Below are 16,889 nucleotides of genomic sequence, written 5' to 3' on the forward strand. Positions count from 1 at the left end.
GGGAATGGTTCAGGATATTTGCTTGGCTTTGGAACATTCTCAGCACATTTAAGGAACTTAACAAAAAAAAGTTTTTTCTTGATATTTCAGTACTTTAACAGAACATTTCCTAAATGTTCAAACATGGTTCAATTGAATTTACATTTTGGTAGTGTTCTGGGAACGTTCTCCAACTGGTTTGACATTGGGAGTGTTCTCAAATAGTTCGCAGAACGTTAAGAAACAATGTTCTTCTCTCAGAATGTCAATACTTCAGCATAACTTTTTCTACAGTTTTCCTCATGGTTCTATTTAAAGTAATGCGCTCATAACATTAACAAAACGTTCCATAAAAAACACAGGAAAACATTAATAACGTTCAAAGAACGGAGTGCCTACGGATACTGAGTTTCTGTATCCCAATTTGCCCATGCAAAAAAATAACGTAATAAAAACGCTCTTTTCCTCTGCTCCTCTCCGCTCTCAAAAGCAACGCATTCTGTGTAGCAGGTAGAACATCACATTGACACGACGCTGATGGCAAAGCGACGTTGTGTAAAGAGAGAAGTGAGGGGGGAGTGTGAGCAGCAGGTATGTTAGAAAAACGAATGTGTGCGTAAAATAACACATGCGCAACACATGATCCGGATCCTTAGCTTTAAGAAATAGGTTTCCAGGGGAGTGGGTGAAAAATCCGTATCAGTAGCCACGGCCTATTTCAAAACGTATACATTCTGTTCTCAGCGTCAACAAAACTCTTATCTTTTTTCTTGTTTAATGTGTTCAGGTGTGTTGGCCACGCACACTAATTGGCCACACCTGATCTCACTGAGTGCTAGTTTCCTTTGAAATGGGGGTCTGTTTGAATAAACTAAAATGAACATCTTTCTAAGTGTAAAAAAACATGGCATGTTAGCTCCATCCTGGTGGCGCTGTGGACTAATTCCATGAATAAAAAAACAAGATCATTGGTTTGAATCTCATTGACGCCGTGCCACAATAAAAAAGATGTGTGTTTGCGTGATTAATGCCTAAGCAAATTCATGTGTCCTATCTCTGCTTAGAGGCCAAAAGAGTTAACTAAGCTAGCAGTGTAATTAAAATTCTGTTCTCAGAATGCTATTTAACTACCTACAAATCCCCTATAATTTCTGTTAATAAAACCTCTAGAAACCGGAATAAAACGCTCTCAGAACCTCTCTGCGACCTAAAAAAAATTATTTAAAAAACGTTCAGTTTTACCGGTCAGGAAACTTATGGCTTCGCTCCCACAACTTCCAAGGAACTAAACATGCTAGCTGGGGAGGCTTTGACCACAGCTGCTATGGAGGGTTTTATCTTATGAAACAGAATATATATCATATATTTTACATGTGGGGTGATCCGTGATTGAAAACCAGGTCTGATAGAGTACATGGAAACCTTTGTGACCCCACTGAACTGCTGTTGTGAGTTTTATTGAAATCAGACCTGGAACAAATACATCACCTACATCACTGATGTTATCCTATGACAGAGTTTTAAACTAGTCTGAAGCATATTTTGAACTATTCGAAAGCCAAGCCAAGCCAGGAGCTTTTACTCGATAACGTCAACCTATTATGTAGCCAGACTAGTCAGTCCACTGGTTCTGTCACGGATCCCTCTGGAACTTTCCTTGCGCACACCTGGCCCCTATTCCCACTGATTGTATTTGTATATATGTTCCCTTTGTTCACCATGGTGCTGTCCATTATTGTTCCCATGTCCGTTGGTGCGTGTGAGTACCCGTGCTGTGTGGTTTGGGCTTTGTATTACGGGTCTCGTCCCGTGTATTAATCATTGTGCTCGTGTGTTATTTATTTGAGGTACTCCTCGCTCTTTTGTTTTGGGTTTCTACCCTGTGTTTTGTTATGTGTTTGTTTGGTCTTCGTCCCTGTGCCGTTACACGGCACACCGTAATTTGGGCTTAATTTTAAAAAACTATTACGCATTCCTGCGCCTGTCTCCCAAATCATTTATACCAGCGTGACAGGTTCTGATGCTAAACCATGCTTTGGGCCTTGTGGTCCTAAATGTGGAAGGTCTAAGGCCGGGATTTAATCCAATCGTGGATTTTTACAATGCGGTATTTAAAAGTAATTTCAGATTGAGCCCGGCATATACAGCGTTTACCGTACATGAGGTTTCGACGAACGTGGGAGCATTGCCTTTAAAACGTGCGTTGCCGACAAAGTGCGCTCGGATTGAATCCCGCCATAGGTTGGCACAGACTGATTTCCAACATGGTAATTTGTGTGTGCTTGTGCTAGTCTATGTGTGTGTGTGTGTGTGTGTGTGTGTGTGTGTGTGTGTTGGGGCAGATGTGGGCAGTGGGTGGGCTGTACAGTTGACACAGTAAGTTGACAGACAGGAGTATAGAGGAACTGACGGCAGTGGGGGTTATTTCCCTATGCCAGGGTGAGTGGGGAAAAGCCTGTCACTTAGTAGGGTACACCAGGGATGAGGCCTGCTCTGGGCTTACCTTGGCCCTGCCTGTGTGGCTGGTTGGATTGGCAGGTTGACGGAGAGTGTGCCAAACCTGGGTTTAACTTCATTTCCATGAACTCCACACTCCAACATTGAGGCACCTCTGGGCCTATCCCTGGTCCTGTTCACATGAACATTCTACTAATGCAGTACTGAATGTTCCAATCTAACTTCCATCTGCATGTAACACAGACTTTAAGATCCATAGTAAAATCTGTTCTAGAGGCATAGTGTTATAATCACAACTGTATTATCTGAACATTCCATACATTTGTGGCTGGAACTGCACTGGGCCTGTTGAACACTGCTCGGCTCCTGTAAAGCGGTTATCATAAACGTTTCCCTGAATGTTGCTAAAATCTGTACGTCAGAAAGAGGGCTATGTAACGTGAGAAATGTGTAATCCCCTGCCTGTCTGGGGTCCATCACAGGCACCTGGTTGTAGGTGCAGCCCCGTGGCCCTGGGTCCCTGTCTCTGTGGGTCAGGTGGGTTTGGAAGCCCTCAGGGCTGAGGGAAGGTGTTCCACAGGGTTGACTGGGTCAAGGCCAATGCTATCCAGGCTCATAGAGCCTACACACCTGACAAGATAAGCTGGCCATATCCTGTCTCCACTCCCCAGTCCTGCTCTAAACCCTGAACACAGTCATAATCCAACATCTGGGAGAGGAGGGTGAGGGAGGGGTTACGGGGGGGATGAGAGAAAATGGAAGGGGTGAGGTGGGTGATAAGCGAATGAGCTGGGAGGGGGAGAGAGGGGAGGGTGGGATGAGGAATGGGTCAGTGGGTGAGGGATGGGCTGGGTGGTGAGGGAAGATGTGTGAGGGAGGAATGAGTTGGGGGGCAAGGATAGGTTAGAGGGGAGTTAGGGAAGTTAGGGAGGATACAGACCCTCTATGGGGCAAAGGTTATCTTCCTGCCCATGCATGGGTGACTCATGCTGTGTGTATTTCATGAGATGGTTTTCGCTACTTATCTAAACACATCTACATACAAACACATAAATGCTCTCTCGCACGCAGGCAGACAGATGCACGCACGCACGCCACACACACACACACACACACACACACACAGGAGCCCCGGTGGCAGTGTGCTGCTGTTGACAGCTGTTGAGAGGCGATATGTAAGAAGAATCTGGACAGCTCCAGCTGTAGCCGACGAGTTCTGGACCACGTCCAGCATCCGACAGGAGGGGAGGAGATTCGCCCCTCCCTAGGACAGAGCAACACGGCTGTGGCTTTCACACTGTTCACCTCCCGATCCTTCACAAGCAGTGAGCCGATCCATCTGGAGGGATGGGGGGGGTAGTTCCTTTCAACACACAGGAATGCTGGTTCAAGAAAGCTGTTGAGTTGGTTTGACCCCCACATTCACAACGTGGCCGAGCACACTGACTGCTGTAAGCTCAGAGGCTCAGTAGCTGTCTGGGTAGCATCTGGGGATCAGAAACATATGTGGGCTGCATCATAGGCCGGGTGTGAATTGATAAGATGGTGCAGTGGTTTTGCCAGTAAGAGATCTGCCCCATGTATAGCATTCTCCTCATGACCTTCTATCCCAGGCCTGTGTGTGTTAGTGGGACTATATAGGTACTCGAGGCCTATAGCCAAATCTGGTTTGTTCTGGGTTGCCCAAGGGAGCACTGGCTTCCTTCTTCCTTTCTGATCATGGATAATGTTAGCTCGATTGCCAATCTATGAGGCAATTTGTGATTGAAAGAGTCTGACCAATGGGAGGATTTGACAGTCCCACTCTGCTCTCCCCTTGTCCTTGTGCATAGGCTCAGAGCAATATGTCCTCTAGCAGAGGAACAGCAACAAGGAAACGTGGTTGATTTTAAAAACTCAATCATGTGACAGAGGTGTTGCTTTGTCTCTGTTTTATTACAGGTATCACCACGTCTTCAGACAATGTCAAACATTTTACAGACTGTTGTTTAAATGCTTCCATTTAAATAGAGGGAGAAGCAAATGACTGGAAAGATACTCAAAATACTCAAAAACACCTGCAAAACCCCCGAAAGGCACTGGAAATCAACTGCTTTAACATTAGCCGTTTAAAAAAAAAAAATTAAAACATGCACTCTGCTAGAAAATACACCTGTGGTGAGGATGACATTGTGTTGTTGTTACGCGATTCAGTGGATTGCAATACACAGAGCCTTGATATGTGGAATTTCTCGAGCTTTTGACTGCTCCATTATGTGTAGGACACCAAAAGCCACCATAACTTGCTGTACCAAAGCTACTATAAGGACTGCAGGCTCCAGCTTTAGATGTATTACGGTACTGTGAATGTGGCTTTGTAGAGAGCAGATATCTGAAATATTTTCAAGGTTAAATACACAATATGTGGTTGCTATTTAAATACCTAAATGTGACTTTTAAGTTAGATGTAATGGAATTACTTTGACAACAGTTTTCAGATTTTTTCTTAATCTCTGCAAAGGAAATGTACAAAAAAAAATGTAGCTTTTAAATAATAATGATGGTAGTACATTCAAACAATAGCATAATAATTCCTCCGTATTATTGTTGAGGTTTTAAATATCTCATGACGGGATGCTTGGCGCGGACAATTTGTCTGTCTGTGTGTCTGTCTGAGAAGTCCACATCTATACAGTCTATGAGGAGTGTCCGTCAATGTCTCTCTTGATGAGTGATCGGTAGCTGTCCATTGGCACAGATATGTTAGATGAGTTAGTTTAAGGATGGTGTCACTGATGCAAAGGTTATACGTTTCCATCCTCCTCAAATGGGACACGTGACAGCTTTCTCTGCACTATACGTCACTCTTCATAATATGTCCACCGTATTAGATAGTATAATCTGGCACTGATATCTTCATCTCTTGCCAGTCCCCTTGGTCTCCGACTCCACTGGTCGAGTGCATCTCCTTCACAGATTGATGTTGCAATGAGGATGTGAGCGACAAACTGAGCACGGAAAGACACAGATACAGACACATTACAGACACGTAGAGGGCTGGCGAGTGAGCATTGAACAAGCTCAGGAGTTCTATAGACAGAGAAGAGGTGGGGCTAATGGGAGGATTCTCTCCTTTACTCCTGGCTGTCGTTCCTCTCTTCTTCTGTCAGCAGCATCCTCTACCCCTACTGGGATGTGGGAGACTGCTTCGTGTTTCTCTCCCTCACTATGCGGTAGTTCTGAAGCACTACACTGTGTTCTGAGGGGGCTCCTCTGTCTCTGGTTTTTCCTCTCTCTCTCCCTATCCTCTCTTTATTTCCACTACTGACAGCTGTGGCCCTCCAACACCTATACTTCTTAGAAACCACTTGGTCCTACTGGATTGGGTTCTACATTCCTGTCTCTTCCCTTCCTCCCTCCCTCATCCATCTCTCCTGCCCCCCCCCCCCTACTAGAATTTTCATCCCACCACCAGAAGGTCCAGGTACTCTTGTCTCACATGGTCCTGCTGGGCTGGGTTCTGTCCTTGCTCTCTTTCCCTACCCCATCAGTCTCTCCTTCCCTCGCTCTCCTCCCTCCCTCTCTTTTGTTTCCCATTACCGGCATCCACAGCCCTCCACCACCATGTCCTGGTAGTTTTTGAGCACCACGCGGTCCTGCGGGTCCAGGTAGAGCATGGCGATGGGGCTGAGGGCGGTGGGCACGCAGCAGGCCCGCGGCACGGCTCCGTTCACCGAGTTCACCAGCGTCTGCACCATGGCGTGGCTGGATGAGTTCATGTGGTGGGTGAGCGGGAAGCGGCACTCCCCCAGGCAGAAGAAGGCGTCATAGCCACTAGGCGCCACGATCCACTTGTTCCAGCCCACGTCTTTGAAGTCCACGTAGAGCGGGTGGCGGCGGCAGCGGGCGCGGGACAGACGCTTCAGTTTCGCTGCGCGGCCACCATTGCGCTTCACCCTTCCACCCTCGTCCCAGCTACCGCGCCAGCCAGGGTTGGCGCTCCAGTCCCTGTCCCTGTCTCTGTCCCTTTCCCGGTCCCTGCTGTTGCTCCTGCCCCTTTCTCTGGCCCGCTTCCTCCCCCTCATCCTCTGGGCAGTGTCAGAGGTTCTCCGGCCATGGGCGGCTAGTGGCTCCCCGTGCCCGTCATGGCTGTAAGTAACCAGCAGGGGTCTCTCCCGTGCCCAGCTGTGCTCATCCTGTCCCAGAGACCTGCGCACCCTCAAGTGTCCCTCTCTGCGCCCTTCCTCCCCAGTGGAGAGTGGTAGAGCATCATGGTCAGGGGGGGTGAGGAGGGTGGTGTTACCGAGAGGGGTCACCTCCAGGAGGAAGGCCAGGCTGCCGGTCCAAGCGTGGGCCCCTACGAAGAGTTCAGTGCTGAGGCTGAAGGCCTCCCAGGAGTCAGCTGGCCTGGTTCTGGGGGCCCCTGTGAGGAGCCGTGACTCCAGCAGAGTGGGCTCAGAGTCCCCAGTGCCTCCATCGAGGAACAGGCTGACCTTGTGGGCCCCGGGGCCTAGGCTAGCCCCACCACCCCGGAAGAAACGCAGCTCGGCAGAAACCACACGCTCATCCTGGGGGATGGAGGACACGTTGAAGGAGATGGGGACCTTGTTGTTACTCGCAGTGGTCAGCCTCTTTTCAAGGGGGAGTGAGGGGCTGGTAGACTCTGAGATAGAGGAGGGAGGGAGGGAGAGAGAGAGCGAGAAAGAGAGAGAGGTTAAGATATGTCAAAGAAGGTTCAATTTGTAAAACAAAATTGATGTCCTCCACAGTTCCTTGGAGGTCTCTCTTGTAGGATTTTCTAAATCAAACATTGTAATCTCACAATGTCAAATACAATGTAAATTGACCTGTCAACTTTAAAAGGTCAGACACATTCAGTGCCATAAACAGTTAGATAAGCTTTTCTTTGCACACACTAGCATCAGAATAGGACCTCCACTTGTTGCTGGTTATCTTGTGAGTGTTATGGAAACATTCATGTTATCAAATGGAAAATAGATGGTCTGGATTTGGAGCCTACTGACTGCTAAGGTGGAGTCATAACAGAAAGAGACTGGGTATCACAGCCCTGTCGTCATCAATGCCATCTAACCCTGACTGAAACTACAAATGGAATGTGTAGAACAGTGTCTATTAAAAACATACTGTGGAACTGATACCAAATGGTGGTAGGACAAGGGAGGACAGCTTTGTAAACTATCCACACACTGTCGTAGATTAGGAGTGCTGATCTAGGATCTGTCCATATGATCTTATTCATGATAATCTAAAAGGAAAAACTAATCCTAGATCAGCACTCTTACTCGGAGGTGCTTTTGGGGATATGGGCCTATGTGTGTTGTTACCTGTGTGGTGGAAGCTGCGTACGGTGTTGGCCTCCTGGACATGCTGGCTGGGGTAGCTGAAGTGTGGATCCTGGACTAGGTGGTACTGCTGGGCGTGGAAGCGATAGAGGTCCAGTATGTACTGGGGGATGGGCGCACCTGGCCGGGGGTTGGGGTGGGACTGCAGGCCCAGGCGGCTCAGCAATAGGTTCTGGATTGTCTGGGCCAGGCTGGGCTCCAGGGGGGTGGGTGATGACGGTGGCAACGACGGCTCACTGCCATCGGGCTCGGTGGCAAAGCCCTGGCGCCCAGGCGAGGCTTGAGGTAGCAGCAGGACCATCAGGACCAAGAGTTTAGCAGCGAACATGGTGGATCTAGATGAGGGGGAAGAGAATGTGAGGAGAGGAGTTAAGTTAGGGTTTATTTCAGGGAGAAGAGGAATCGGAACGCTTAAGTCTGTCACTTTTTGACGCTTCCAGTGGTGCCCTTTAAAGTCACAAGTACCACTACTCACAACTTAAATCTTATGAGAGAAACTACTACCACTATATCATCAGCTTGTTTTCTCCTCTCCCAGTCCCCACCATACTAATTCCTCGTCTGCAGAGTATGAATCATACCGTGACATTCAGACAATAAACATGTATTACCTTTAATGTGGCTTGAACACAACCAGTCATGATGTTTTCATCCGATTGTCAAACAAAGCACTTAAAAAAACGTAGGCTACCTGCGCATGTTCATCCACCCCAAAATAATTCTAGCATTCTAATGAATGGAAAGAGACATCTGTTACAAAACATTTCATGACATTGGGCGATTGTCATTAGTACTAAACTCTTGTGGCCGGAATGAATAGATGCTGTCACACCCTGATCTGTTTCACCTGTCTTGTGCTTGTCTCCACCCCCCTCCAGGTGTCGCCCATTAGCCACTGTGCATTTATACCTGTGTTTTCTGTTTGTCTGTTGCCAGTTCGTCTTGTCTCCTCAGGCTTACCAGCTTTTTTCACATACACCTGTTTTTCTCTCGAGTCCCTGTTTTCCCAGTTTTGACCATTTTCCCTGCCCTGACCCTGCCATGACCCTGCCATTCTGTACCTTGTGACACTGCCCTGGATTACTGACCTCTGCCTGCCATTATGTACCTTTCGGACTCTGCCCTGGATTACTGACCTTTGCCTGCCCCTTGACCTGTCGTTTGCCTGCCCCCTGTTTTTGTAAAAAAATAACTTTTGTTACTCTGAACTGTCGGCAGCTGGGTCTTAACGCGAGGTCTAATAGATGAGTCTTGCTGACAAATGTACATTTCTTTGTCAAAAGTAAAGTCGGGACATCTGAAAAAGGGGCTGAATTACGGGACGCAAATACAGCTCTGTCTGTCCCGAGTGCATTGGCACAGGAAACCGTGCGGGCCTGGTTGAAACAATTATGTAAGTTCGGCTAGAGGACTGGACCCAGTTGATAATGTTGCAAGGTCGCTAGTGGGTTGGGCCCAGTCGATACAACGTTGCAAGTCTTCTAGCGAAAGCTCAAGGCAGAGAGTGAGGCAGAGAGAGAGGAATTTAGGCTGAGGAGAGAGCTGAATGCAATTGAAAGAACCTGAATCAACTGTCACTGGCCTTAAACCATGAGAGAGAGGTGGGGGTGTTTGTTTAATTTGGAATAAGCTTTTGAAATATTTTCATATTTACCACTGTAGCAGTACAAATGTACATTTTAATCCATTAGGAGAATGGCTCCCCCTGTAATGTCCCCACCCCTGTAATTCACACACTGCTCGTCAGGCTTTTAGGACGTAATGCTGGTGCAACATCAAGAAATGTACTGCTGGAGTCCATGTGAAGTTGTTTGCTGGATACACATGGCTGTAAAAACAGCACCACTTTGTTTTCCTTAATGGTAATTTATTGCTATGTGTTGCCAAGGCCCCATCTCCTAGGAAACTCAAGCACAAGGGGATACGAGTGATTAAGCAGAGGCTATATTCAGTGTGTGTGATTTAGGAGAACTTTAATAGTAGTACTGCTAAGACCATAAATTAGCTAAAGTTAGTTGACTTTAATGGAGAAAAATAACTAGTGTAGCTACTGTACTTTATATCTCTATTGCTCCAATTTACTCTCCAGAGCGTATTTGCTGAATGGACCTATACAGTAGCTTCAACCAAATACTTGAAACCATAGTTGCTAACTGGCCTGTCTGCTGCGCGGGAAAAGGCCCAGTGCTGGAGGTCATAGCATTAATGCCCCAGCCAGCCAGGTTACCACCCCGTGTCTCTGTAGTACAGCTGTTAATGATTGAGCCACTAATTAGAAACTATAGGCCTTAATGGCCTTGTGCCCTCTGGAGTCAGGAGGTCAGGGGTCAGGGTAGGGGTGTCTGACCTGTCTATTGTTCAAAGTAGGATGAAGTTGGCCCTGGACACTTAACTAGAAGGTCAGTTTGCCGTTAGCAAGAGGGTAAGGTGACCCTAGATTTGGTTCAAAGCATTCAAAGCTAGCAGGCTCGTGTAGAGACTGAGACCTGGGCTGGGCCATGACTTCTCTTCTCCCAACCTGTCTGCTTTACCATCATCCTACAACTAAAGAAATGAGAGATGTCGTCATTATTCTAAGAAGAAAAGATACGCCTCAATGAATGCAAACAAAATAGAACTCAACGTCCTGTTTCTCCCTACAGACTAGAGCGAAGCTCTCTCTTAATCTTATCTCTCCCTGCCTATCGCATCACTGTACTGAGCTGAGAATTGATTAAGTCCAACATGGCAGGATAACTGAGGCATTTATGGCACAACGAACACATAACTACGCCATAATCACAGATAATCATGCCATAGTGTCAGAGTAAGGTTTACAAGGAGGTCACAGGGTGTGTGTGTGTGCGTGCGTGAGAGAGAACAGACACAGCAATACCCTGGGAAAATAAGCTGTGAGCGTGGAACTCTGTTCACTACCCATTAACTCAGTCGGCCCCACCCCAAGTAATGTCTCTCCACCCCATGCTTCTCCACCTGAGGCAACACTACGGGGGAATTAGAGGATGATTAGAGAGCCACAACTGTACACCCTTTCCCATGGCGTCCTATGGCTTGACAACTAGATGAAGGATACCCCCACCCCCTTAATGAAGGTTCAAAGGTTTGTTTCAGAAGTGGGAGGAGGGGAGTCAGAGGACACCCTGCCGTTCATCCATCGAGAGTACGTCCACCCATCTCCGTGTTTCTCCAGCTAATCTAAACTGAGAGAAAAGTTCCTAAACTTAATTTGGCCTCTATCTGCCATCCCCTCCGTCGACCCGCCCCTCTCTCCATTCATCCTGGATGGTAACATCCATGCGATTGCTTTCCCTTCATCCCCCACTCTCTCCCTCCGCTGAAATGGGACTAATCGAGTCAATCCGGGGGAGGTGAGGGGTGAGGTGGTGCTCTCAGATGTATTAGATGGTGTCTGACCCAGAGCAGACGGTAGCGTGACCCCAGGCGCACGCAGACGAGAGATGGGCGGTAATCAGGCTGTTCCTTTGAACTCACAGATCAAAACAGACCAACATAAGTATCTCTTTCCCTCTCTCTCTCTTTTAGTCTCTCCTTTTCTTAGTCCCTCTTTATCTCCTTATCTCCTCCTCCCTTTCTGTTTCTGTCCCCCTCATTCTCTCTTAGTTCCCCTCCATTTCTTTCAAGTCTATTCTCTGGATATCTTCTACTTCTATGGGGGGCAGAGGAAAGACAGATTTAGAAAATAGAGAGAGGCAAAGATAGAGAAGAAGATATACAGCTAAAGAGAGAGAAGGGAAGACAGAGATATATCCCTCTTCTCTCTCTATCACTACTTGTCCTTTTCCATATCTCTTCCCCTGCCCCCCCTCTGTGTTCCCTGTCTCCCCATTCTTCTTTATCTGCATGTTTCTCTCTTTCCCAATCTCTATTTTTCTTTCTCTCCCTATCTTTATTTATCTACCCCTCTGTCTCTTGTGTTGGTCTTTTTCCTAAGCCCTCGAAATGAATGGTGTTTTTGCGGAAGGATGCTGCTGAGTGTTGTCGGGCGAGAGGGCCCAGTGTCACCGCAGCCGGCTGATTTATCCGCGGCCGCTGTCTTCGTATTACGCATGGTCCCGCCACTTTCCCTTCCTGTTGTTCTTCCCGTTTTTCTTTTCCCCAGATTCCTGCTCTCCCTCCCTCGCTCTCTAACACACACATACACTCTCTGCCCATGTCATAACTACTGCATGTCTTGGAAATCTTATACTTGCACACACACAAACAAACATGTACAAGCTCACAAACACACTGCTGCTCATGGCCTGGATCCACAGGCTCAACACACTGTCTTCTCTTGGACTTAACCAGGATTTTGACTTGAAACCATTTTTATAGATTCAAAATGTCCAAATTATTGTGTTCCCCCCCACCCTAATTGAATATTGAAGCGATGTCACTAAGTACTGCCACTATATATAGGACCTTCCACCCCCACCTGGGATACAGATGCTTGATGAAGACCTGAGGGTCAAAACGTTATGAATAAATATCACCTTGGAGCATGAGCAGCAGTGTACAACTCCAGCACCTTTCGGAAAGTACCTGGGTGTGCGTATGTCCTTCAGCTTTTGTACAAAGCTCACAAACACACATCCCAAGAACGTTTTTTTTTTTTTTCGAACTTGCTCAACCCGCATCTCTGTGGACCATTCTCAAAATCACCTGAAACGGACACCTAATGCATCCGGAATGATCCTCACACTTCTCTCTCCACCGCTAACACGCGACCGGTCTCTCGAATGACGACCGCGTTCACTGCTTTATGATTTAATGTATCAGGCTGAAACGAGGAGGTAAGAGTGACATTTTTCAAAGCATGACAGTTGAAATCATTAGAATAATATTCCTAGTTGGCTGCTGTGTGGTTTTATTAGAGTGTATTACACTTTATCCTAGCTGGGGCGATTAAGAGGTTAATGACACGGGCAGTCCAGACTTCAGAGGTACAAATATGTGTGTTGTGTGTGTATATGAATGTATATGATGGACAAAAGCCAATCGATTAGAATGTTTTCATGCATAGCGCTGCACATGCATCACACACGAACAATCGCAAAAAATGTCAAATGCTTGGACGGACACACACACACACACAGACAGAGAGGGAGAGAGAGAGAGGAGTAACCAGTGTCTGCTGCCAGGGTTGAGATTACACTTTCCAGCTACTGGGGAATCAACCAACACTCTCACAACATCGCTAGAAACTGCAACTGCAAGGTACCTGACTGCAAGGCCCTACAGAGGGTGGTGTGTACGGCCCAGTACATCACTTGGGCCGAGCTTCCTGCCATCCAGGACCTCTATACCAGGCAGTGTCAGAGGAAGGACCCAAAAAATTGTCAAAGACTCCAGCCACCCAAGCCATAGACTGTTCTCTCTGCTACCTCATGGCAAGCAGTACCAGTCTGGAACCAACAGGATCCTGAACAGCTTCTATCCCCAAGCCATAAGACTAAACAAGACTCCTTAATGGCTAAAGAAATGGTTACCCAGACTACCAGCATTAACCCTTTTTTGCACTAACTCTCGTGCACTGACTATGTTCACACACTGGACTCTACCCACACACATACACCCCAACACACGTACAAGCATTTTGCTACACCAGCAATAACATCTGCTAAATATGTGTATGGGACCAATAAAATTTGATTTGATTTGACATGCACGCTACAGACGCCCACACACATATAAGACGTGCACACCTGCATACTGACGCCACACACTTTCACACTCGCCATATACGCTGCTACTACTGTCTATCTATCCTGTTGCCTAGTCACTTTACCCCTACCTATATGTACATATCTACCTCAAATACCTCGTGCCCCTACACATCAAATCAGCACTGGCAACCCACTGCATATATCCATGTTATTTGTATTCATTATTCAGTGTGTTTTATTCTTCATCTCACTATTTCTATTCTTTATTTTTTTAATATGTTTATCTTTAACTCTGCATTGTTAAAAAAAGGTCCCGCAAGTAAGCATTTTACTTTTGGTCTACACCGGTTGTCTCCGAAGCGTGTGACAAATGACATTTGATCTGGAGCGTCAGCTACCTGTACCCTAGGAAAGACATTTAGCCAGATACCCCTATGTACAGTATAGTAGTCACCACTGCCAGGACCTTCATTCCCAGGTCCATTATTAAAATAAGAGTCTAACTAGCACATACAGTGCAGAAGATCAACAGGTCACCTTTAACCTCCATCTATTTAAACCAGAACTACAAGTCACTGGAAGCTTTTCAGCTCTTGTAGGTCTTCATCTATTTCAACTAGGACATTCACAACTGTATGCCTCAGTGTTCACGGCATTTCTTGCTGTGATCCATAACGTTTCACTCAGAGCTATGTTTTGGATGATCTGAGTGTCAGGGAGTTAAGCGACAGACACCGGGAGGCGGTGTTTTAGTTAGCAGGAGGCTTTGCGGAGGCAGATGTATTGGTGGAAACAGTGACATGCATGACACATCAGACACGTCAAAAACATCTTCACACGTCCTGTCGACACAGACAGAGGTGGAAAAGACAAAAGCAGCACCGGTTCACGTGAAAGCTGCGTTTACCTTCAACACTGAGGAATAGTTCAATGCCTTTACACTCCTACAGAGAAGTAAGTTACATTAGGTCCTCTAAAAACATAAGTCACATTATTCTTGGACCCTCGCTTATAAGCGTTTGATTGCGAGCAACACAGTATGCCAGCATCTGCGTGTAAGTGAGCATGTGTTTGTTCTCCCTAGAGTGGCTAATGGTTTGAGCAGTGAAGTTCCCGTGGCCAGGCAGAGTTGGCTTGGCATACATTTATATGTGTGTGTTTGCGTGTGTTGTGAGAGAGAGTGTATGTGTGTGTGTGTGTGCAATACTCACGTCCAGGCGTGGTAGGAGGTGTGCAGAGTCCATGGTTTATCCTAGAGCTCCAGTGTTACGAACCATCGTCTCTCGCTCCCTCTCCGTTGGACAGAATGGACAAAGTAAACTCTTTACCTCTCTTTCTCTCTCCGTTTGTCTCTCTTAGGTTAGCCTGTGTCTGTGTCTCCTCTGTGAGTGGGCTGTGGATGAGGATGCTGTACTCTCCATGGTTCTCCCCCTGTACTGCTGGGCTCTCCCCTCTCACTCACCCTCTCATCCTGTTGTCAGTTTCAGATAAGCGGCCTCTTAAAACATATCCACCGGCTTTCCCCTGCCTGCCTGACCTCTTCAAACAGGCAACTCCCTCTCTCTGTCGCCGACACTTCCACCTTTGCTCAGACACAGAGAGATAGATAGACGTGCAAATATAGCTACTGTATGGACCTGCACAAGAAAAATATGTCTGGAGAGTTCTGTAACCGGCAACAACAACAAAAATGCCCTCTTGTCCTCAGCTTCCTAAATGTGTCTCCCTTCCTCTCTTTCTCTGTCTCTCATTCTCTTTGTCTCTCCTCCCCTTTTTCCTCTCTCTCCCTCTCCCTCTCTCTTATGCTATACTGAGAGTCCAGCTGGTAAACTCAGTTTAACTCTAATTGACTTTCCTGGTCATTTGGATCCTCCCTGATCGTGATGTCACCAAGTCAGACCACCCCCACTACCATCACACACACACACACACACACACAGTTAGAGATAAGGTCAGGGTGGACTGGCTAATTATTTTATTTTCCATTATTACTTTCAAACTCACCCACTGATTTTCATTGACACCATTTTCATTATCAGCTAACATGCTGACACGTTCACAGACATTACAATCTCCATGATCAATTCATGACTATGTTACTGAATAAGACCAAACATATTCTCTTACCAGACCAAGGCATGAATGGATGACTCATAGGGGAGGATAAAGTCACTACAATTTGGGGGATGTGATTGGATGGAACGAGCCAAAAAAAAAAAAAAAAAAAAGGCACATTGTAATTCTCCACTGCGTTGTTCAAGCAAGGTGCAATCGTCCTTCCAGCGGCGGCCACCGAATTGGTATTCATCGGGCAGGGCTATGAGGAAACGTCTCTTTAGGATGTATAGTCTCACATATTAGATTTCATCTGGAGAATCACTTTATTTCCCGTCCCTCTGCCCCTCCCCCTCCCAAACACACACACACACACACACACACACCACCCCAACTCCCATCAATTCACCCAGTCTGATGAATTACCCTGGTCCAGAGGGACAACACACACGCCTTCCCATCTGTGGGCTCAGACAATTTACACGAGTTATCGAGTGTTATCGGTGTCATCTGAACAATTACACTAATTATTTACAGTGTATTTCACAGCAGTATTTGCTTTGATCATGATGTACAGTATTTTTCTTTGTACCTATGGATTCGTGGGGACATTCTAACCCAATAAGAGGCCACTAGGAAGCAACACATGCTGTTACATGTTTGGTGGGACCATAACATTATCCTGTCCAGTCTGTCAGTGAGTAGGCTAATGGATGTGTGAAGGACGTCACGTTGCTTGCTTTAGTGAGGACCACTTTCCTCCTGATTCAGCTCTTAGAGAGGCTCAAACCCAGTACCTCTGCCTTGTGAACGCGTGGCCACCGCCCTTAAGCGTCTTACCCAATTACGCCACCGAAAAGCTAGCTATTCGGCAGCGCAAGTGGGGATAGTTCAGGCTGAGGAGTGAGTTTCACAGACTCCCATCTGCTACATACGGACCCTTCAGTCAGAGTAGGCTACGGTAAGGACCCTTCATCACAAGAGCAGTGGTATAACTCCACTTCTGCCTCCAGGTTTCCCGTCCTCTGGAAAAGACGTCCGCTGTCCCACGTTCCCCCCTCCACATTCCGACGGGGGTGGAGGAGCTTTTAAACTAATACCTCACCGCTCTCTTAACAAGCCGACCGGAGTCCCCCCCCCACCGTTTCTCAACCCTTTTCCTGTCCACTACCCTGACTGGAGTCACATCTGGAGGAGAGGGGACAGAGACGAGGGCCCTTAATCCCTCTGTACCCTTCACTTGAAGTTGTTGCCTATATCGTCATCATGGCGTATTTTAGCGCATCGGCACACACACTTAATGTACAAATACTGTATTGTATGAACATTGTTGCCCCTTGGTGTGTCTGAAATGGGAAAAGTCCACAAAGAAATAGACCGTGCACATGAG

At 46.9% G+C, this 16,889-nt stretch overlaps 1 protein-coding gene across 1 annotated transcript; it reads right to left on the reverse strand.

Moving 5' to 3' along the window:
- Positions 1-4,350: 4,350 nt before the first annotated feature.
- Positions 4,351-15,246, reverse strand: LOC112266665 (bone morphogenetic protein 2). The gene is made up of 3 exons (XM_024444346.1): positions 14,656-15,246; positions 7,761-8,113; positions 4,351-7,078 (listed from the first exon to the last, which is right to left on the reverse strand). Exons 2-3 carry the CDS (start codon positions 8,104-8,106, stop codon positions 6,012-6,014), a joined length of 1,413 nt encoding a protein of 470 aa, XP_024300114.1. The 5' UTR covers positions 8,107-8,113; positions 14,656-15,246; the 3' UTR covers positions 4,351-6,011.
- Positions 15,247-16,889: the final 1,643 nt, after the last annotated feature.

Source organism: Oncorhynchus tshawytscha, linkage group LG14 (assembly GCF_018296145.1).
Source record: "Oncorhynchus tshawytscha isolate Ot180627B linkage group LG14, Otsh_v2.0, whole genome shotgun sequence".
NCBI classification, from domain to species: domain Eukaryota; kingdom Metazoa; phylum Chordata; class Actinopteri; order Salmoniformes; family Salmonidae; genus Oncorhynchus; species Oncorhynchus tshawytscha.